At 34.7% G+C, this 20,245-nt stretch overlaps 2 protein-coding genes across 2 annotated transcripts; one reads left to right on the top strand and one right to left on the bottom strand.

Moving 5' to 3' along the window:
* Positions 1 to 9,545: 9,545 nt before the first annotated feature.
* LOC143610337 (uncharacterized) lies at positions 9,546 to 10,180 on the top strand. The gene is made up of 2 exons (XM_077084842.1): positions 9,546 to 9,800; positions 9,845 to 10,180. The coding sequence occupies exons 1-2, from the start codon at positions 9,546 to 9,548 to the stop codon at positions 10,178 to 10,180; spliced, it is 591 nt and encodes a 196-aa protein (XP_076940957.1).
* Positions 10,181 to 18,040: 7,860 nt separating this feature from the next.
* LOC143610179 (GDSL esterase/lipase At1g29670-like) lies at positions 18,041 to 19,731 on the bottom strand. Its single transcript, XM_077084730.1, has 5 exons — positions 19,376 to 19,731; positions 19,140 to 19,264; positions 18,818 to 19,063; positions 18,484 to 18,742; positions 18,041 to 18,264 (listed from the first exon to the last, which is right to left on the bottom strand). Exons 1-5 carry the CDS (start codon positions 19,614 to 19,616, stop codon positions 18,041 to 18,043), a joined length of 1,095 nt encoding a protein of 364 aa, XP_076940845.1. The 5' UTR covers positions 19,617 to 19,731.
* Positions 19,732 to 20,245: the final 514 nt, after the last annotated feature.

Here is a 20,245-nt window from a genome sequence, read left to right as displayed (position 1 = left end):
GAACCGGATTTTTGGTGATTAAAATTGCAGCAGAATTATCAATATAAATGGGAGTAGTAAGAAACTTCAAACTGTAATCCCGCAAGTGTTGCTGGATCCAGAGAACCTGTGAGCAGCAACTCGAGGCTGCCACATACTCCGCTTCGGCTGTTGAAGTTGAGATCGTTGTCTGCTTCTTACACTGCCACGAAACAAGCCGGTTTCCTAAGAATTGACATCCCGCTGTAGTAGACTTGAAGTTGATTTTAAATCCTCCGAGTCCGAATCAGTAAAAGCGGTAAGATCGAACATAAAGTCTTTGGGGTACCGTAACCCAATGTCTGGATTTCTTCTCAGATAATGTAAGATGCGCTTTACTGCCGCCAGGTGAGTCACTCGGGGACTCGATTGGTACCTAGCACACAAACAAACAGCAAACATAATATCAGGTCGCGATGCAGTCAAATACATGAGAGATCCGATCATAGCTCGATATAGGGTTGGATCTACGGTATCCTCCAATTCATCCGGTGATAAATTGTGACCCACGGGAAGAGGTGTCGAAGGAATTTTGCCGTCGGATATCTTGAATCGGCTCAAGACATCATTCACGTATTTGGTCTGATGAATAAAGATCCCGGAATCAGATTGGTGAACTTGCAATCCTAAGAAAAAGTTCATCTCCCCCATCGAGCTCATCTCGAATTTGATTTGCATCGTCTTTTCAAAATCTTTACACAAGCTGTCGTTCGTCGAACCAAAAATTATGTCGTCCACATAGATTTGGACGAGGAGCAAATCATCACCCACGTTCTTATAAAATAACGTACCATCCACAGTCCCCCTCGTGAATCCACTTTTGATCAGATGGTCAGCCAACGTGCTGTACCAGACTCTCGGGGCATGATGTAAACCATAAAGAGCCTTGTTTAATCGGTAAACACGCTCTGGAAAGTCTGGATCCTCGAAACCGGGAGGCTGCTTCAAATACACTTCCTCATGAATAACTCAGTTCAAGAACGCCGATTTTACATCCATTTGATAAACCTTAAAATTTTTATAGGCTACATAGGCAAGAAAGATACGTATAGCTTCCAGTCGTGCAACCGGAGCATATACTTCAGTGTAATCTATGCCTTCTTGTTGATTGTAACCAAGAACGACCAATTGTGCCTTATTTCTCACGATTACCCCGCGGTTGTCCTTTTTGCACTTAAAAACCCATTTAGTTGGAATCGCCTTTTTCACGCGATCGGGTTTATCAATTAAATCCCGCACACCCAAAACGGTTCCTTGAGTGCCATTGAGACACTTGTCGGTTCTATCTATGATAGAAAGCAGGTGTATTGTGCAATACTAAGGATACCCGAAGAGTGCAAATCTGCATAAGCACAAACAATCGAATCCTCAGTAGGAGATAAATTACACTCAACTTGTTCGTCACATATAATAGCTAATTGGTGTCATGTACATCACCAATTATCTATTCCTGCGGATGATTAGAATGAATCCTTAAGGAAGGATTGGCACGTACAGATACGTTATCACCCAGATTGGAGATATTTTCCTCAGCCGTATCTAAAGAGACAGTTGGAGAGTCATCATCAATTAGAATAGGCTCATTTGTGTCTATAGTTTCCTCTAATGGTCCTGACGATGAATCAACAAAATCAACTTCATCGGAAGACTCAGAAACATCATTCGATGTCTTTGATACATTAGGAGAGTCATTCACATCAGCATACGAAGAACTAGGAATTGGAAGACATTGTTCCTCCAAGTAAGATCGAATAAAATCTTCAGGTATGTCTTCAACAGCAGAAGTGAACGAATTAAACAAACCGTCGTAATCGAACATCCAATTAAACAAACCGTCGTAATCGAACATCCAATCGGGACCCTTGCCTGTAGGTGGAATGGTAACTTTGACAATCCACATGGTACCACTCTTCCACACAACTGGAAGAGATATTGAAGATTCGCTTCTTTTGAGAATTGTATCCCAAGAAATAACCCTCAAATGCCTTTTCTTCAAATTTACCGGTATCTCTCTTCAAAACAGTACATGGACACCCGAAAGGTTCCAAATACTTTAAGTTTGGTTTACGATTATTCAGAAGCTCGTAACTCATCTTCTTGAGCTTCTTTACAGTTAGTACGCGATTCAATATGTAGCATGTTGTATTCACAGCTTCGTTCCAGAATTGAACAGGTAGCTTTGAATCAGCGAGCATCGTTCTTGCAGTTTCAATCAGCGTACGATTCTTTCTTTCAGATACACCATTATGTTGAGGAACATAAGGTGCACTAAATTCTCGATGAATTCCATTCTGTATGCAGAAGAAATCCAATACATTATTCCTAAATTCAGTTTCGTTGTCACTACGAATTCGTCTCCCTTTCACTTTGTAAAGTGATTCGATTTTAGTAATCAGATTCTGAATTAAGATAGGTGTCTGATCATTCGATCCCATAAATAACACCCATGAATAGCATGAGAAATCATCAGTCACTACCAAGCAGTAAAAATCTCCAGCAATACTGGCACGATTCACTGGACCGAAGAGATCCATATGAAGTCGTTCCAGTGGTGTAACAATCGTGTTGAGTGACTTGCTTGGATGTGATTTCTTCTTTTGTTTCCCCTTCTTGCACGCAACTCAATGATCATTGAACTTGAAATTCTTAAGGGATACACCATCCACCAAATCGTTTGAAATAAGAAAGTTCATCTTTCGTATGTGAATGTGTCCCATGCGTCGATGCCAAAGGATAGAGTCCTTTTCGGTAACTTTAGACACGAAACAAGTAGCTGAAGGTGAAACAGGTACATCATTACTCATGTCCAGTACATAAATATCATTTGATCAAGGTGATCTCATGACAACCATATCTTCAGGAATTGTATATCCTAGTTGAAGGATAATACATTCCTTGTATGTGAAAATGGTGGTAAAGTTTTTATCACATATCTGCGAAACACTTAGCAGATAATGATCCACCTTCTCACAATAATTTACTTTTTCAAACATCACTATCCCGTTTGACACTTCTCCCTCCTTAGTTATCATCCCACCGTTGTTACCAGCAAACGCCACATACCCCGCTTGAATATCTTTGATATTGTTCAGAAGGTTTAGGTTGCCAGCTATATGCCGAGAACATATACTATCCAATATCCACTTGTGACTTGACACGGATCTAGATGAACTCTGCACAACAAAGTAAAGATATTAGTTCAAAAAGGCAGCCCAAGCGTCAGTCTTGGGCTCTCCCTTTGATACCTTAGGAGAAACATTTAAATTAATACTGACATTCGGAACTTGAGAATAAGTGACAGATTTCTTAGTTTTCTTCTTTAAGTATCCATCACGTATTTTGCCTGAATCAGTGTTTTTACAAATAGGTTGAGCACGGTCAACAAATTTGTTTGAAACATTTTCAGAATCAACCCGAACAACTTTCTTCGGATTAATATTTGAATACATTATAAAACACTCATCAACTTGATTTTCTTTTACATTTTTAAACAAATCAGTCTTTCGAGTTGATAAGGGTTTAATATCATCTATCTTCGCATTGCATTTCTTTGAGATATGACCAGGTTCACCACATTTGAAACATAAACAAGAGTCCAAAGATTTTGGTGGTGAAGTACAGGTCTTATTAGGTAGCAAAGATTGATGATTATCAACCTTGGGTTTTTCAACTGTTACCATCTTTGGAATTTCATGTTTTAAACCCTTTTTGGTCTTATAGAATTCAAGATTTGTTAAATTTGAAGAATTTTCCAATCCTGATGATTTTACAATTTTGATAGGTTTAATCACATTACATCTTGGTTTTTCTTGAACATTAACAGATTTAGATTGATAGAATTTTTGTTCAAGTTCAGTAACCTTTGAAGTGTCATCCTGATATACACTTTCAATCATTTTGGGTTTAAGAAGGTTCAATGGAACTGCCTTGTCCGAAAAAACTTTTGATAAACCCTTCAATTTAAAAACTTTCCCAGTCGAAGAAACAGACTAAGGATTGACAAATTTCATCAACTCCTCATCAGTGACAGTCAGTTTATCTGATTTCTTCGAGTTAGAAATTACATTAGACCTTCACTGAAACTCCCGACGACTTTGAGCCATAAAACGCTTGCTCAAACTCTTCAGGTTCACACAGAATGTGATTGTCAACTGGTATATTTTTGTTTTTGACAATCTCATTTGGTTCAGTCAACTCCTCGATTGAACCATCCAATTCATTTTTGGAAAAAACAGTGTTACTTTTGATATGAATTGGTTCTTGAGTAGTTTTGGTTGAATCAACATCCTCAGATTTAACAGTAGGCATATCTGACATTTTTCCACATCGGGAATGCTACTGTAATCTCCCTTAAAAGGAGGAGGAATCTCGACATATCCCAAACCTGTTTTTCATTTTTCTTATGTGAATGGTTAACTTCAATGATTTTATTCAAAAGAAATGATGAATCTCTAAATTTTCCAAGATTATTTTTAAGTTCCATTACTTCATTCTCGAGATTAGAAATACAGGTTCAGAGTCGAAGAATCTCCTTAAAATGTTGATCAACAACGATATTCTTACACTGAATCTTAACTTTAAGATCATGATTGCTTTCAGACAGTTTTTGAATTTTAAGAGTTGACTGTTCTAGTAATTTTGATTTCTTTTTGTAGCATTCATTGATCATAAAGTGATCTTTTGTGAGAGTATTGTTCTGATTTAAAGCTGTTTCAAGTTTGGCTTTAAATACAGCACATTCAGTACACTCAATTACTTCAGATGAAGATTCAGATGCATTAATTTGAGGTTTAGAACATACCTCATCAATCTTAGCCATACAAGCATAAGATTCAACTTGATCAGGAATTGATTCGGTTTGAGATGATGAACTTTGATCAATATCAGTCTCAGAGTCAGATGAATCACTTTCCTCAGATACATTATCACTGCTTGCATCTTCGAATTTTTCCACTGGTTCAACAATAGCTACATTTGCTTGATTGCCCAACAAACGTTGAGACCAATCAACAGCTTCATTCACCACCAAAGCTTGAGTAGCAGGAGACTTATCTTGTTCACCAACAACTGTAGTTGGTTTACTCTTATCACTACCCGATGAATTCTTTCCTAAAGGTCTATCTGAATTGCGGGGCCCAGAATATTCTTTTCTTGGTTTATCGCATTCTTTGGAAAAATGGCCAAAGTCCCAACAATTGTAACATTTCACCTTCAACTTATCTAATCCAACCCTTTTTTTCAAAGTGCGAAGGTCTTTCCCAGTTTGTTGAATCTCTTGACTTTTCTGACTATCATAGCCATGTTCCACTTGAGATCCATTAACTCAAGATCATCCGGGTCGATTCGATCATAATCTTCATCAGTTAACTCAGTCGTGGTTATCTTGCTTCCAACAAGCTGTTCATACGAAGTCATAAAAGCGCACACGAATGCAAACTGTTGTTCAGCCTCTTGCAGATTTACTTTGGACAAGCTTGAAGCTGGAGCATTTGTGCTTGCATTAGCTCCATTAGCCATAAAGCATACATTAGGAATTTCTTCTTGAGATTGGGCAAAGAAAGCGTTAATTGTTACAGAACTTGAAGAATGATTTGCTGGCATAGCATCCCCATAGAGTGAAGGATTTTGATTTGAAGGATGCTGATTTTGATTTTCCTTCAACGAGTTTTGACATTTGATATCAAATTCCCTTTCCTCAATCTTATTGATGAATTGTATAGCTGTAAGCTCGGTGTTTCGAAAGAAACCGTTTCCTTTCAATATAAACAGGAAAGTCGAATATGGAGGCAAGGCATTCTTCAGTGTATCAATCTTATCTGTTTCAGTTGGCTCAAGATTGACACTTAACATCTCAACAAACAAATGACTAAATCGGTTAATCATCTCTTCAACCGTCTCATTTTTTATCAAAATAAATTTTCTAAATTGAAATTTTACGAGAGTATTCATACTCTCGAGAGTGTTCCCCAAACTTCTTGTTTTCAAAGTTGTGAACAATGAAGCACAAATCTTAATTGTACTGTATTGATGAAAAATTTGTTCAGGTAGTGCCATAGTGAGAGTTGAATAAGCTTTAGTTTCACTCTCAAAATCTTTCAACTCTTGAGTTTCATAATCCTTGAATTCCTTAGGAGTCCAACCCATGTTGTCACTGCCCACCAGACATGTCGGTATACATCATCGAGAAAACGCACACTACTTGGATGCACAGATCCCAAGTGAGCACGGAACGTCGGTTCCCAACGAGCAAAGTCTAAAAGTTTTAACAATTTGGGACATTTGTTGTGACAACCAATTTCATTATCCATGGTCAGCATCTGCTGCATTAACGTGTTCTGAGATGCTAATTCATAGTAAAAAACGTTTTGCGAAGCCATGAGTAAACAACTGTTAACCTTCGAGGACCAAATTTTTCAATACTTAAAACTTATGGATTACTATTCACACGAATGAAAGAACAATAACGAATGTGTATTGCAAAGATTAACGAATGAATGATATTCGTTAATGATTAAGCGAATGTGACCGGATAACGAATGGAGTGATATTCGTTATGAAGTGTAATTAATGGATAACGAATGAATGGTGAATGAGTTTAGCGAATGTGAGGTATAACGAATAGGATAACGAATCAGATTTAAGCGAATGAGAATATGTTTAGCGAATGTGTTTCACGAATGACAGGTGAATAACGAATGATCAGTTACAGGATTAACAAATCTGAATTCATCTGTAACGAATCAGAATTCATCAGTAACGAATAAGAATTCATATCTTCAAACAATTCAAAAATCCAGATCTCATTCCAAACTTGTCTGATTCCAACAAAAATTTAGATCAATCTATTCGCATCACTAATCCGAACCTACTATTACTAGTCCACAACCACAAAAAACTCAATTCATCAGTTCGTATAACCCAAACTCCATCCGAACACAAACCAGATTAAATTCGACTCAATTCACACTCAATTCAATCTTAAACCTCCATATATCAGTCACTCGTACCTTAATAATGGTCCAATACTATTAGAACAGTCTTATTATCAGAAAACCATGAATCTCTGTTTTATCTGAATCAATTAAACCTCAAACACTATCAATTCATCATAAAACTAATCAAATTCATGATGAATTATACACGTTAAACAACGATTAGCATCAAAGATCAGATCACTAGCTCTGATACCACTTGAGAGAACATAATCGGATCTGGATCTTGTGATTACAACGATGATCTTGTTAAGTATGAATACGATTAGGCTTGGATTACTTTAGTGTGTGTAGTATGTGGGTTGAGAGGACAAATGGACAGAGTAACGAGAGGAAAATCGGAATAATTAGAACTGTTACATTAATGATAATTTACAGGGTATATATAGGGGATGACTAGATTCGTTAAGTTAACACTAACGAATGTGTCATTCGTTACATTAACATAAACAAATGAATACTTCATTCGTTAATACAATTAAACCATAACGAATAGCCCTCATTTGTTATCTCATTCGTTCATCAAGGTTAACGAATGAGCTTACATTTAATACGAATGTGTTACATTCGTTACAGTGTAACGAATGTAACTTACATTAGAGCGAATGGCATGTTTTACCATATTTACATTATAACCCCTATACTTTTAACCGATTACATTAAAGTCCTGATAAAGATCGAGACATACAAAACATGTATCAACATAATCCTAACATACGAATGAATGAATAGTAACACAAGTAAGAAAGTAGCACGTAGGTTTGATTAAGTCACTCACAATTACACGTATGCATTTGTTTAAATATATATAGTATGAAATACGGATAGATACGCATATGTCCCCAAAACGTTTGAAAACAGTGTATAAAAAGGGAAATGATAAACTCACTTGATCAAATAAGCCAAACATGAATGATTACGACAAGAAAGCGATAATCACACTCTTCGAGAATTAACGACAAGAATCCTAATTAAATAATATTATGAGTGAATTATAAATGATATAATACGTATAACGAATTTAGAATTTCGATATGATTTGAGTTATATTTGTGATTGGGTACGTTATGGATTGAACGATTGCTCCCTAAGGATTATTGTTATTATTCAATTATAAGAATCATTGTTCGTCATAAAAATCGGGTTTACGAATAATTAATTTAAATAATTATGAGTTGAGATATACTATAATAATAAGCATTTAAATATATAATTATCGTAAAATTTATATGTTAGAATCCTTAACGAAACCCAATTTATATAATTATCATAAAAATATAAGTAATGCGTCTAACACGTTTAATACATTTATTATAGTTTTGTGTAAAAAGAATAATACATATGTATATATATATATATGTGTGTGAAAACTTGTAATGAAATTAATTGACACGAAGCGTTTAACCTTATGATGTCGGTTAAATAAAATATTGTTTATTTAATATTTCATATTAATTATAATATATTATAAACAATTAAAACAAGTTAAAACAATAAGAAATAAAAATGACCAAAAAAATTCGGTTGGCCAGGACTCGAACCTGCGCCAGTGGCCGACTCAAAGTTTAACATACACACCCTAGCCAACTATGCTAGGGTGTCAGTTGGTTAAGATTCGTAAACGGATTATTATATACAGAACTAATAAAAACCAAATTTGATCATAAACCCTAGATTATGAAATTGATAAATCCGTTAAGTGTTCGTTGAATTAATGTGAAGCATACTGAGACGAATTTCAACATATAATTTATTACCTAAATCGTTGATTAAACACAGATCAATTGCGAGTTAACAGGGCCGGCAAAGATGGCGACGAATAGGGTATCACCAAACGATATTAATCCAATTAACCATGGGGCTTCAGTTGGCGCTGGTTATAGCATTGTGCAAACGCGAGTAATTTAATTATAATCAATCCTAAATTATAATACACGTTATCTTTGATTTTAGGTCAAGTCGGTTTATCAAATATATCAATACACGTTATCTTTGATCTTGTTTCCTAATTACTGCCGTCGGTTAGGCCGAATATGGTAAGAACAATCACAAACACGATTCAATTCCCATTTTAGAACGACAATTGTGGCACAAGTTAGCTAAACGGGTCACTGGTATGGTTAAACGGGTATGGATCACGGGTTTTTGGATCAGGGACCAAAAGATTAAATAATATGTAAAGCTTGCAGTTTAGTCCCTGGAGATTTGAGATGGAAACAACAAAGAATTTTAGTTTAGCTTTGGGTTAAAAATGTATATTTTCCAAAGTTAAATATATATTAAATAAATATAATAAACAAATATAAATTGTATAATCATTACTCGATAAACGCGATACTTTTCATTGTTAAAATTTCTCGAACATAAAACGAGTCGGGTAACAGATATAAATTCATAAGTGGAAAACCCGAGTTGTTACATCAAACCCTTGAGGATTTGCTAAGAACTTGTGTACTTGATTTTGGTGGTAATTGGGACACTCATCTTCCGTTGATTGAGTTTTCATACAACAATAGTTACCACTCAAGCATCAAAATGGCTCCATTTGAAGCACTCTACGGCCGCAAATGTCGTTCTCCTATTGGTTGGAACGAGATCGGTGAATCCCAGCTCACCGGACCCGAAATGGTACAAGAGACCACCGACAAAATATCTCAAATCCGTAACAACCTGCTCGCTGCTAGAAGTCTCAAAAGTCTTACGCTGATAAGTGACGACGGGCCTTGGAATTTGAAGTTGTTGACCTTGTCCTTCTCAAGGTTTCACCTCGGAAAGGAGTTGTCCGTTTCGGTATGAAGGGTAAACTAGCACCCCGTTTTGTTGGTGCATTTAAGATTCTTGAACGAATCGAAGACATAGCCTATCGCCTTCAGCTTCCGCAAGAACTCCAAGGCATTCATCCGGTGTTTCATGTTTCAAACCTTCGAAAGTGTTTAGCTGATGAGAACCCTCATATTCCTCTTGACGAAGTGCGTATCGATAAGACAATGCACTTCATTGAGACCCCGGTGGAAATAATGGATCGAATGGATAAGAAGACTAAGCGTAGCCAAATCCCTTTGGTCAAGGTTCGTTGGGAATCTAAGCGCAGTGCAGAATTCACTTCGGAGCGTGAAGACCAAATGAAGACTAAGTATCCACATCTTTTTGCTACGAATGTTAGTTCCTAATTTCGGGACGAAATTTCCTAAAAGTTGGGAATGCTGTGTCATTCGTCTTATATATATATATATATATATATATATATATATATATATATATATAGGGGATGGATCTTACGAGAAGTGATTTTATAGCAAGAAGTGCGAGAAGTTAATCATAACCATTGATGATGATTGATCTATGGTCTACAATCAAATTGGTAATAGTGTAATTATGAGTTTCAACATCTTAATAGAAATTAATGGAGTTTCAAACAAAAAAGGTATGTTGGTATTTTGTTTTGTAGAAGCCACATTTGTAACTTACATTTCATTATTACATTCCTAAATTTTAACTACATCATCTCTCAAATAAAATATTCTAATAATTTAAGCTTGCAAGAAGAAATTTATCACAACCAGCAAAAAAAATCATATAATCTATATTACCAAAACTTTTTATTACCAAATAAAATTGTGGGTTTCACTATACGTTTTCTAGTTTATACAAGCTAACACGTTCTTCAATGTTCATAAAAAAACGTTGACCAACAATATGTTAAAGTTACATTATTTAGGAATTAATTAGTTTCACAGTTAATTAATTTACTAATTAAATTCATAATTTAAAAATGATTATGTTAAAAGTTACATTATTTATTTTGTTAGTGTATGTGGTATTTCAAATTGTGTATGTGTATTTTTTTTCGTGTGTAGGTTCATTTATGCACTATGTAGGTTCATACATTTATTGTATTTGTGGTATTTTGAATTGTGTAAGTATAATTTTTATCGTGTAGGTTCATTTACGTAATATGTAAGCTCATATATGTACCATGTAGGTGGTATTTTGAATAGTGTAGTTCTAATTTTTATCGTGTGTAGGCACATTTATGGACTTTGTAGGTTCGTATATGTACTGTATATGTGGTTTTTTTGAATTATGTATATGTATCTTTTATCACGTGTAGGTTCATTTAAGTAATGTGTAGGTTCATATATGTATTGTGTAGGTGATACTTTGAATTGTGTATGTGTAATTTTTTATCGTGTGTTGGTTCATTTATGTATTGTGTAGGTGGTATTTTGAAGTGTGCATGTATAATTTATATAAAAAGTTTGAAATTAAATATAAAATAAAAAAAGATGTAGATATGTTTGTTGATAAACTGTAAATAAGATGTAAATAGGTTTATCTGTAAGATATGTTGTATGACGTGTAAGATGTGTTGCTTAATGTGTAGAATATGTTTTATGATTTGTAGGATATTAGTTTACCTACACAAAATTAGTTTTGTCTACACTACATTAGATATGTCAACGCTACATTAATTATGACTACACAACATTAAAAGTGTGCATACACTACATTAGATATGTCTACATCACACTACACTAATTATAACTACACAACATTTTAAAGTTCGCTTACAACACATTACGTAGCTACATCTACATTACTTATAAAATAATAATAATAATAATAATAATAACATTAATTAGTCATTTACAGAATAAAATGATTTTAAATCAAATAGATTACAATGGTTCAAATTTTATATGAAATAAAAATCAATAATAATATAACCTACCATTTGCTAGTAACTTATCATTAATTATTAAACCATTAATGAGTATAAGTTACAAAATAAAATACTTTATGTTTCACTAATATACCCTTGCATTAAATAATAAAAATATAAAAATAAATTATGTGATTGGTTACAATTTCTTCTCGCGCTTCTCACAATAAGAAACACTTCTGAAATGAACCTAATCATATATATATATATATATATATATGTATGTATATATATATATGTGTGTATATATATGTATATATATGTGTATATATATATATGTATATATATATATATATATATATATTTGTATTTCTTTTATTATCCGTTTGTAATCGGATTTTCATAATTAATACGAATCGTCGAATTTATTTTTATTGTTTTGTCTTTCACTCGTATTGTCATTTGATGCCTTCAAAGTATTAGTTATATGCGAATTTAACCTCTTACAACAAAGATTTTACTTCATCTAACCAACAACCAAACCCAAGGGACCATAGTGCAAAATAACAAAATACCCCCCCCCCTTCTCTTCTCTTCCTCGTTACCACCGACGACACCCCACCCCACTTCCATATTTTTGCTTCTTTTGACCCGCAAAATCAGGAATTATGGATCCTTAACCTCCACGCCAGTCACCCTTATGGAAATAACGAGTAATTGCCAACTAACCGAATCAATTATAATCAAATTCTTTAACTCGATCCGCAGAATGAAATTGAACTTGTTAGCTTATAAATACTCGGTTATAATGCAATTAACTTGTCCCTCGCACTCCCTAGCACACTGCGACTTTAATCCCTAAGGCAATTGCAAGTAACAAACATTCCAGAATCGTTTCCGTGCTCTTACTCCGGCTGCCAACCATAGTTCTTTTTCTTTATCAATTAGTATCCAAAACAGGTAATTATTATATGAGTTAGGGTCGGTTTTTAACGATTGTTAAAACCCCTCTGTTAATTTTAATTGACAGAGGGTACAAGACCTTCAATTGGGATAATATCAAATTAGGGTTTATATGAATTAGGGAATTATTAGGATTTCTGTTTATATAATTTCATTTCCGTAATATAACCAAGATAGCCACTAGACCAGTTGGCTAGCGCACTCGGGGGGCCAAGCTAAACCCGGCCAGGGCCGCAGGTTCGAACCTCCCCCTGGTCCGGTTTTATTATATTTTTTTTGTTAGTTAATTTATTTTCTTGTTTTAATTAAAAATTATTAACTAAATTATATAAAAACCCTATATTGTCTACACTCGTTTAAACGAACCGAACCCTAACAAATTTCTAAAATAATTTTTCATATATATATATATATATATATATGTATGTATGTATGTATTTATATACATAAAAATACATAATCATTTACATATATCTATATTTGTAAAAATATAATAATAATAATAATAATAATAACAATAACCATAACAATAATAAATGTGTTCTTATCTATCTTTCTTTGATTAACTAAATTGAACCCCGTTAATAACTATTTTAGATTTCATAAAGCGTTTTCATATGTCGGAATACATATTTTATAAAGGCTTTTCTTTAATAACCAAATATGACTTTTTAATTAGTTTTTAACGATTAAAATTAATAAAATTCAATTACATATTTATCAACACTCTATGAACTACATAAACCCCAAACCCGCTATAAACCCATCCCTTTGTATATTTCTCGTCACCTTAATTTAAGTATTTATTTTATTTATGCCTTAATAATTCGGAAAAATTGTCGGGAATTATTGCGGGGCCAACTAGCTTACTCTAATCCTTACCGTCTTCTCATTACCGTATTCCTCATTCCAAGTGAGTTCTTCATAACCCCATTTTAACGTTTTATAATATTTTGGCTGTAGTACGTCACAAGTTTTTCTTTCGTTAGTTATGTGATTGTTTACAAACCGATTCACTCATATCGTACATGTTAATATTATTCGTGCATATTGTTTATGATTATACGTGAACTTGCTTGCAACGTGTTTATTGTTTTTATGGTGGAAGTTACGCAAACGCAAACGCATAAACATAGTGGGAGGGTCCGACGGGACGTACCCGTGCCGTCTAACGGTACGACTCCGGTTGTTTTCGTAAGGTGGTTCTCATTTCCCCGACTTCAACGGCTTCGGCTAAATGAATTGGAGGACGACACTATTTGATTTCATTTACTTTACTCTTAAATATTTATTGCATGACGATCGTTGAAATCGCGAGTTTTATATATATGTATACGCAAAAACTTATGAAAACTCACCAAATTAATTGTTGACAAAATATATTATTTTCAACGCAAAAACTTATACGTGAACTTGCTTGCAACGTGTTTATTGCCTTAGGATATTTGAAATAAAATACTTCTTTACTTTTTCGATGAAGTGTTATTGTTTTCTTTTATTTATGAACGATGTGTGTATTTTTGATGATATGAAATGAATTAAATATAATTAATGTCGCTTTAATAGCGTTACGAGCTTATGAATGATCTGTACGTTACACCCGGTCGTATTCCGCTTAAAGCTAGGGTGTTACATATTGTACAAGACATATCGATGGTTTCCTTGTGAATTCAGAGCGGAGAGACAAAGGGTGATTCAATGCCTGTAAGCCGCCATAAAGAGCCGAGTGCCTGAGGTAATAATAATACTAATGAGCAGAAATATGGCACTTTTGGTTAACTCTATATAAGTCAAACGTCGTTTTCGAATTTATCTTTCTGATCCTGAAAACGAACCTTTATTAATACATTTTTGTGTAGTTGCGTCGTGTTGCCATTTGCTAACAAAAAAGCAAGTATTTCTTGTCTAATTTGTAATTAAAATCGAAATCTTTTGACTATCATAATTAAACTACATACTCTTTTATGTTCATATTTGTCATATTAAAGCCGTACACATTAAATAATTATGAATTTGATGATATTCAGAATTTATATAGAAGCACATAAGTAAGTAAAAAAGTAATTGATGTTCTCGTCTACGTGTAATTTGTTTTACTCAGTAATGTCTGTTTATGTTTGTTCATCTATATTCAGTTATGTTAGTTCGTCTGCATTCGCGGACCGTTCGTTTATACTGTTAATCGAACGTACATAAGCTAACACATATATAGGGTTAAAACTGACTATTTTAATACAAAATATTATTCGGTCACAACGGTAACTAAACTGTAGAGTCGAACATGAACAACTAAATATCACTAACATTAATCTATAATGACCAGATGGTACAATTACAGATAGGAAAATCAGATTATTAGCAAAAAAAAAAAGAAAAAGAAAAAACAAACAAAATCCGAAACTCAATGGGTTACCATTAGACCAGGGCTCTAATTTACCTTCTGATTCACTCATAATTTATATATGAGTTCACTTTCATATATCATATAGGCGTTCTTTATAAAATCCGGAACTCTGTAGGTTACCATGAACCCGCACCCATATACGTAGATCGGCCCATGACAGTGATGATGATGATGGTTTGGAGATGCTGCGATTAATAAGAAAGGGGATGGGGTAAGTTGGCGTGGTATACTTATAAATATGAAGTTATGTGTTCCAATCCTTGTAAATGCAACGTACGAATGAAATTTTGTTGTAAAAGAAAAATACTTTGATTCTTGTTTTTGTTTTTACAAATATTTTAATTAAGAGTAATTTGGCCATTTCACGCCCATAAAATATAATAAGAAAAAATTAATTACTGATAATGATAGAAAGCTGCAAAATTCCTCAAAAATTTATAAATGATATAATCTATAATTTACCCTAATAAATAATTATTAACTGTCACGAGTTATCAAAATTTCAATACTAACTAATTAATATTTCATTATTCGATGCTTATAACACACGACTTCCTAACTTGATATAAAATAAATAAATTGAACCAACATTAAACTAATTGTTTTTATGAGTGCAAAAGTTAGCAAGGACATTGGGATAATTATCATTACAGTTATACTTAGGTGGTGTTTATTTTTGTTTAAAACATCTGCAGGAGGCTTATGTTTGCGGGCGCGCAGACATAAACTTCTGAAGACTGTTTGTTTTTTTTTTAAGTAAGATCTACAAACTGCTTTTATGATCTTAAAAAATAAGCTATTGTTTAACTTCATCACACGTCTTCACACTTATTAACATCCTACCAACACCTAATGTCCAACACCACCACCCATCATGCGCCGCCACCACTACCACCGTCCACCACCACCCACCGTCCACCACCACCACCCACCACCACCTTCCACCACCACCTTCCACCACCACCCACCGTCCGCCACCACCACCGTCCATTATCGCCACCACCCATCGTCCACTACCACCACCCACCACCACCATCCACCCGTCGGCCACAACCATCATCCACTACCACCATCCACCGTCCGCCACCACCATCCATCACCACCACCACCCACCCGTCGGCTACAACCATCGTCCACTACCACCACCCACCGTCCGCCACCACCACCCATCACCACCACCCACCCGTCAAATTGCAGACAGTTTTTGTCTTCAAAAAACAAACAACACCTTAGTTAACTAGGTACGTGCTTTAAACCTACATGTTGTAATGGGAATGTGGCCATGTGTTAGTCGGTATCGGTTTAGTTCATTAAGTAACAATCGATGTGCGTAACTTATCTAATCTAACATTTCAAGAATATTATTATTAAAATTTTGTATTTTAGAAATAATTTAATAATTAATTAGTATAATTAAAGAAGTTGGTGTCACAAAAAGGTTTTTATTAGGTTAGCTTATGTATGCATTATCATGGTTTTGCCGCAATCAAATCTCTTCTGGTGTCCGGATGGTTACGTCATTACATGGTTGTGCTGTTACCATTTGCAATGCAGGTTTGAGGCTTTGGAGGTGTAAACATTAGCAATTTTTTTATGTAATTTTTAGGTGGGTCTCTAAACAATATTTTTTGTCATTTTTAGGTGGGTTTCTAGGCTCTTTTTCCCTTTAACGTTCAGAATAATTTTGTTTAATTCCGATATTTTAACAAACGTGACAGAAGCTGAGAGAATTCGCATAGACTTACAGCCTAAACGTCCGGGACCGACAACGTTTGGCTTTCCCTAACGCTCAAGTTTTACTAACCGACGCCACCCCATGGATTTACTCCATGTTTAAAATTTCCCCTATTTTAGCTCTGTAACGCAACAAATGTAACCGAAAGCGACAAAATTCATGTCCAGTTACCGGCTCAAAGCCCGGGACCCACAACGCTTGGATTTTACCAACTGTCCCGGCGCAACGCGCCTGACACAACACTAGTTATTATATAATATAATTGCAAACTTTGGTGCCGCTAAGTGCCCATTGGGCCACTTGGCGGCACCATATTGGTCAAGAGGCATTTTGTTTTTTTGTGCTATAAAAAAACCGATCGAATGTCAATTTTGTTTTGTTTTAGTTCTAGTAGCGTAACGAGTGTGATGGAAACCAATCGAATTCTTGTAGACTCACCACCTTTTGTTTTAGTTTTTGTATCGTAACGAGCGCAACGAAAATCGCTTGAATGCCAATTTTCTATTTATTTTTTTTGTTTTAGTTCTGGTACCATAACGAACGTGACAGAAACCGACCGGATTTGCCTAGACTCATCGCCTCAATGTTCGGGATTGACAACGCTCGGGTTTTACCAACGTCTAAGTTTTACCAACCGACACCACCCTTTTGTTTTAGTTTTGGTATCATAACACACGTAACCGAAACTGATCGAATTCACGTAAAATTAACGCCTCAACGCTCGGGACTGACAACATTGTGTTTTACCGACTTGCCTGGCGCAACGCGCCGGGAAAACACTATTTAGTAATAAAATATAAAATGTTTAAAACACCAACATATATAAAACTAATGCTGAAACATTTATGACATATAAAAGTTAATTATTATTAATAACTTATTTAAGAAATAAAGTTAATATTAAACTTTACGAATTACGAGTGATTTAACTTAATAATTAGATTTACGGAACCGAAATTGTATAGTATGCAAACTCGCCAAAAAGGAAAAAAGAAAAAAACAAAAAACAAAACCAGTGGAATCAAACACGCGGCATCCCACCAACACCATATAGATCACAGTTTTAACCAAATTATCATCATCATCATCATCATCAATTTAAGACATTTGTTTGGTTTACCTTCAAATCCATATATGTATCTATAGTAAGCAAATGAAAGTCGACACAAACTCTCGAATCACAGTTTTAATATATAATGTAATTAGATATCAAAATTTCTATGCTGTCATTAATCATTGTAAATAAGTTATTGCGAAAATCATGACTAGAGCTGAACCAAGTGATAAATATCAAAAGGATAAACATCCGATTGATTAAGTGCAATATAGGTTCTTGCTGAGGCTATCTTGTTTGCAGCCTCTGTACCATGATATGCATCCCAAAAGAAATATTTGTTCCTGTCTGGACATGGAACTTCGAATGGTAGACATGTAACAGCACCGTTGTTCAACCCCATTCCACAACAAGCGCGATTCACCACCCTAAATCCTACGCAAATGCCAAAAAAAATAAAATGAGTCAGATTTAATTTATAAACAGTGAATTTATTTCCACAATTGGATATAATAAGGTCGCATTGTGAAATAAATGTATTGAGGACCTTTGGCCTAGTGATACCAAGTTAATTAGTATTGGGTAGAAAAATTTTCTCCCCAAATCTAAAGAGTATGATAACTATTAATAACAAGTATGGATGATAGCGTGTACCGAATGCTGATGGTTGTTGAATAACTTCCATGCTCATATCGTAGAAGTTTAAATAGATGAACTTTGCATCTTGTAGGCTTGTGTCGTTGTTTAGCTCATCAACGAGTAAATTGAGTTGGTGATTAAATAGTTGAACCGCGGTATTGATGTACTCTACACAGGTGTCATTCGTGGAATGACGCGATAACTCATATGGGGTGCAACCGATAGGACCCAAACCGTGTAATGCTACCTTCCTTGCTCCATAGGTGTGCAATTTCTATGATGTAGCATAGACAAGAGTAATTAGATTTCAGACACTACTACACAAACGAGCATTAGCGAACGAACTCACCAGAATCTGGCTACGATATTGGTTAATAAGGGCTTCGGTGAATTCCTCAACTGTAAACGTGGTGCTGGTCTCATACACTGAAGATATGAAATAGTTGTTAAGGTAATCGTTACTGCCGAATCCTACATGATAGAAACACTTCTGTAGGTACGTAGATGCCAAATCAAATCCTCCTAGAATATAACTGATACCGGAAATTGTCATTTCATGATTCACCAGTTGCTCATCGAAGGTTATCCGGTCACCCTGCAAACATTATGAAATTTCATGTATTTAAACAAATATGTATAAAAGTAGATATATGATTTAGTATCCTAATCACCAGATGGCGGCCTGTTTCGCTTCGAATTCCTGCTGCCGCTGATGCGTAATTTAGTCCAAGCAGTATTTCCGAACGGTTCGAAGAAGCGAAAGGAGGAATGTGTCTTGTAAATCCTAAAAGTTCAGCTGCAAATGAAAAGCTATAATATAAGTGACAGTATTATATATCACGTTCGTTTGAGTTTCACATCCTAACAAATTAATTATGGTGTGGTCAATAATTAAAAATAGAGAGACCGGTGAAATCAGCGAAGTTTCGGCCGTTGCAAAATCTTCCTGTTGGTCCAGATTTGAAATCAATGCCGTGAGGAAGGTAAGTTGCTTTGGCAAAGGTAACCAGATGGTTATTGTTACCGTTATCAACCAACGAGTCTCCGAAAATAAAGTAACATGGTACTTGTTGTTTTCCAACTACCCATGTTGGTAACATAATGCCGTAAGACAGTATGATCATAACAAACTTGTGGTAGTTTTCCATAACTGGTAGTTAGAAACTAGAGGATTGTATGAAAGCACCCTAAAAGTGTAATATTTATAATTTTTTTAGCTAAATAAGTTTAGTGGTACTAAAAAATGGCAACTTTATATTTTTAAGGATTTATAAACTTCTTTCTTCATATGTTAGTTGCGTTGACAGTGGCCAATTTAAGGAAAATAATTAGTAGAATGTCAATCATCATTAAATCACAATTTCACAAATAGGAAATCCACCTATATTTTTAGGCTTTAACTTCGTTTGATTGTAAACTTAAAGAATGTAAAGCAAAGAATGTAAACTCACTACAACTCTAATACATGTTTGATTGTGTGCCACTTAAAGACCGTATTCAAAATCGATCCACGAGTTATCATATTCTCACGTGTTATTATTCTAATATATGAATATACATATTTTTACAAAGAAAAATTGACTCCGATTTTAGAATGTGATTTAAGTCTAAAAGATGTTGAATGAACCCGAGCCCGACCCTAATCCGTGTAGAATAATATTCCATCGTTCCAAGTTTGTATATGCCATGAGGGAATTGAAACTAATAAAATCATGTTCATGAAAGCGTGATATTGCATGACATTACCATCCTGCAACTTATAAGCTGATCAATTGTC

The sequence above is a fragment of the Bidens hawaiensis genome, unplaced genomic scaffold (assembly GCF_021521415.1).
Source record: "Bidens hawaiensis isolate Kalapana, Puna unplaced genomic scaffold, B.hawaiensis_p1.1 tig00002186_1, whole genome shotgun sequence".
In the NCBI taxonomy this organism is placed as follows: domain Eukaryota; kingdom Viridiplantae; phylum Streptophyta; class Magnoliopsida; order Asterales; family Asteraceae; genus Bidens; species Bidens hawaiensis.
This window is presented reverse-complemented; position numbering and strand designations above follow the sequence as displayed.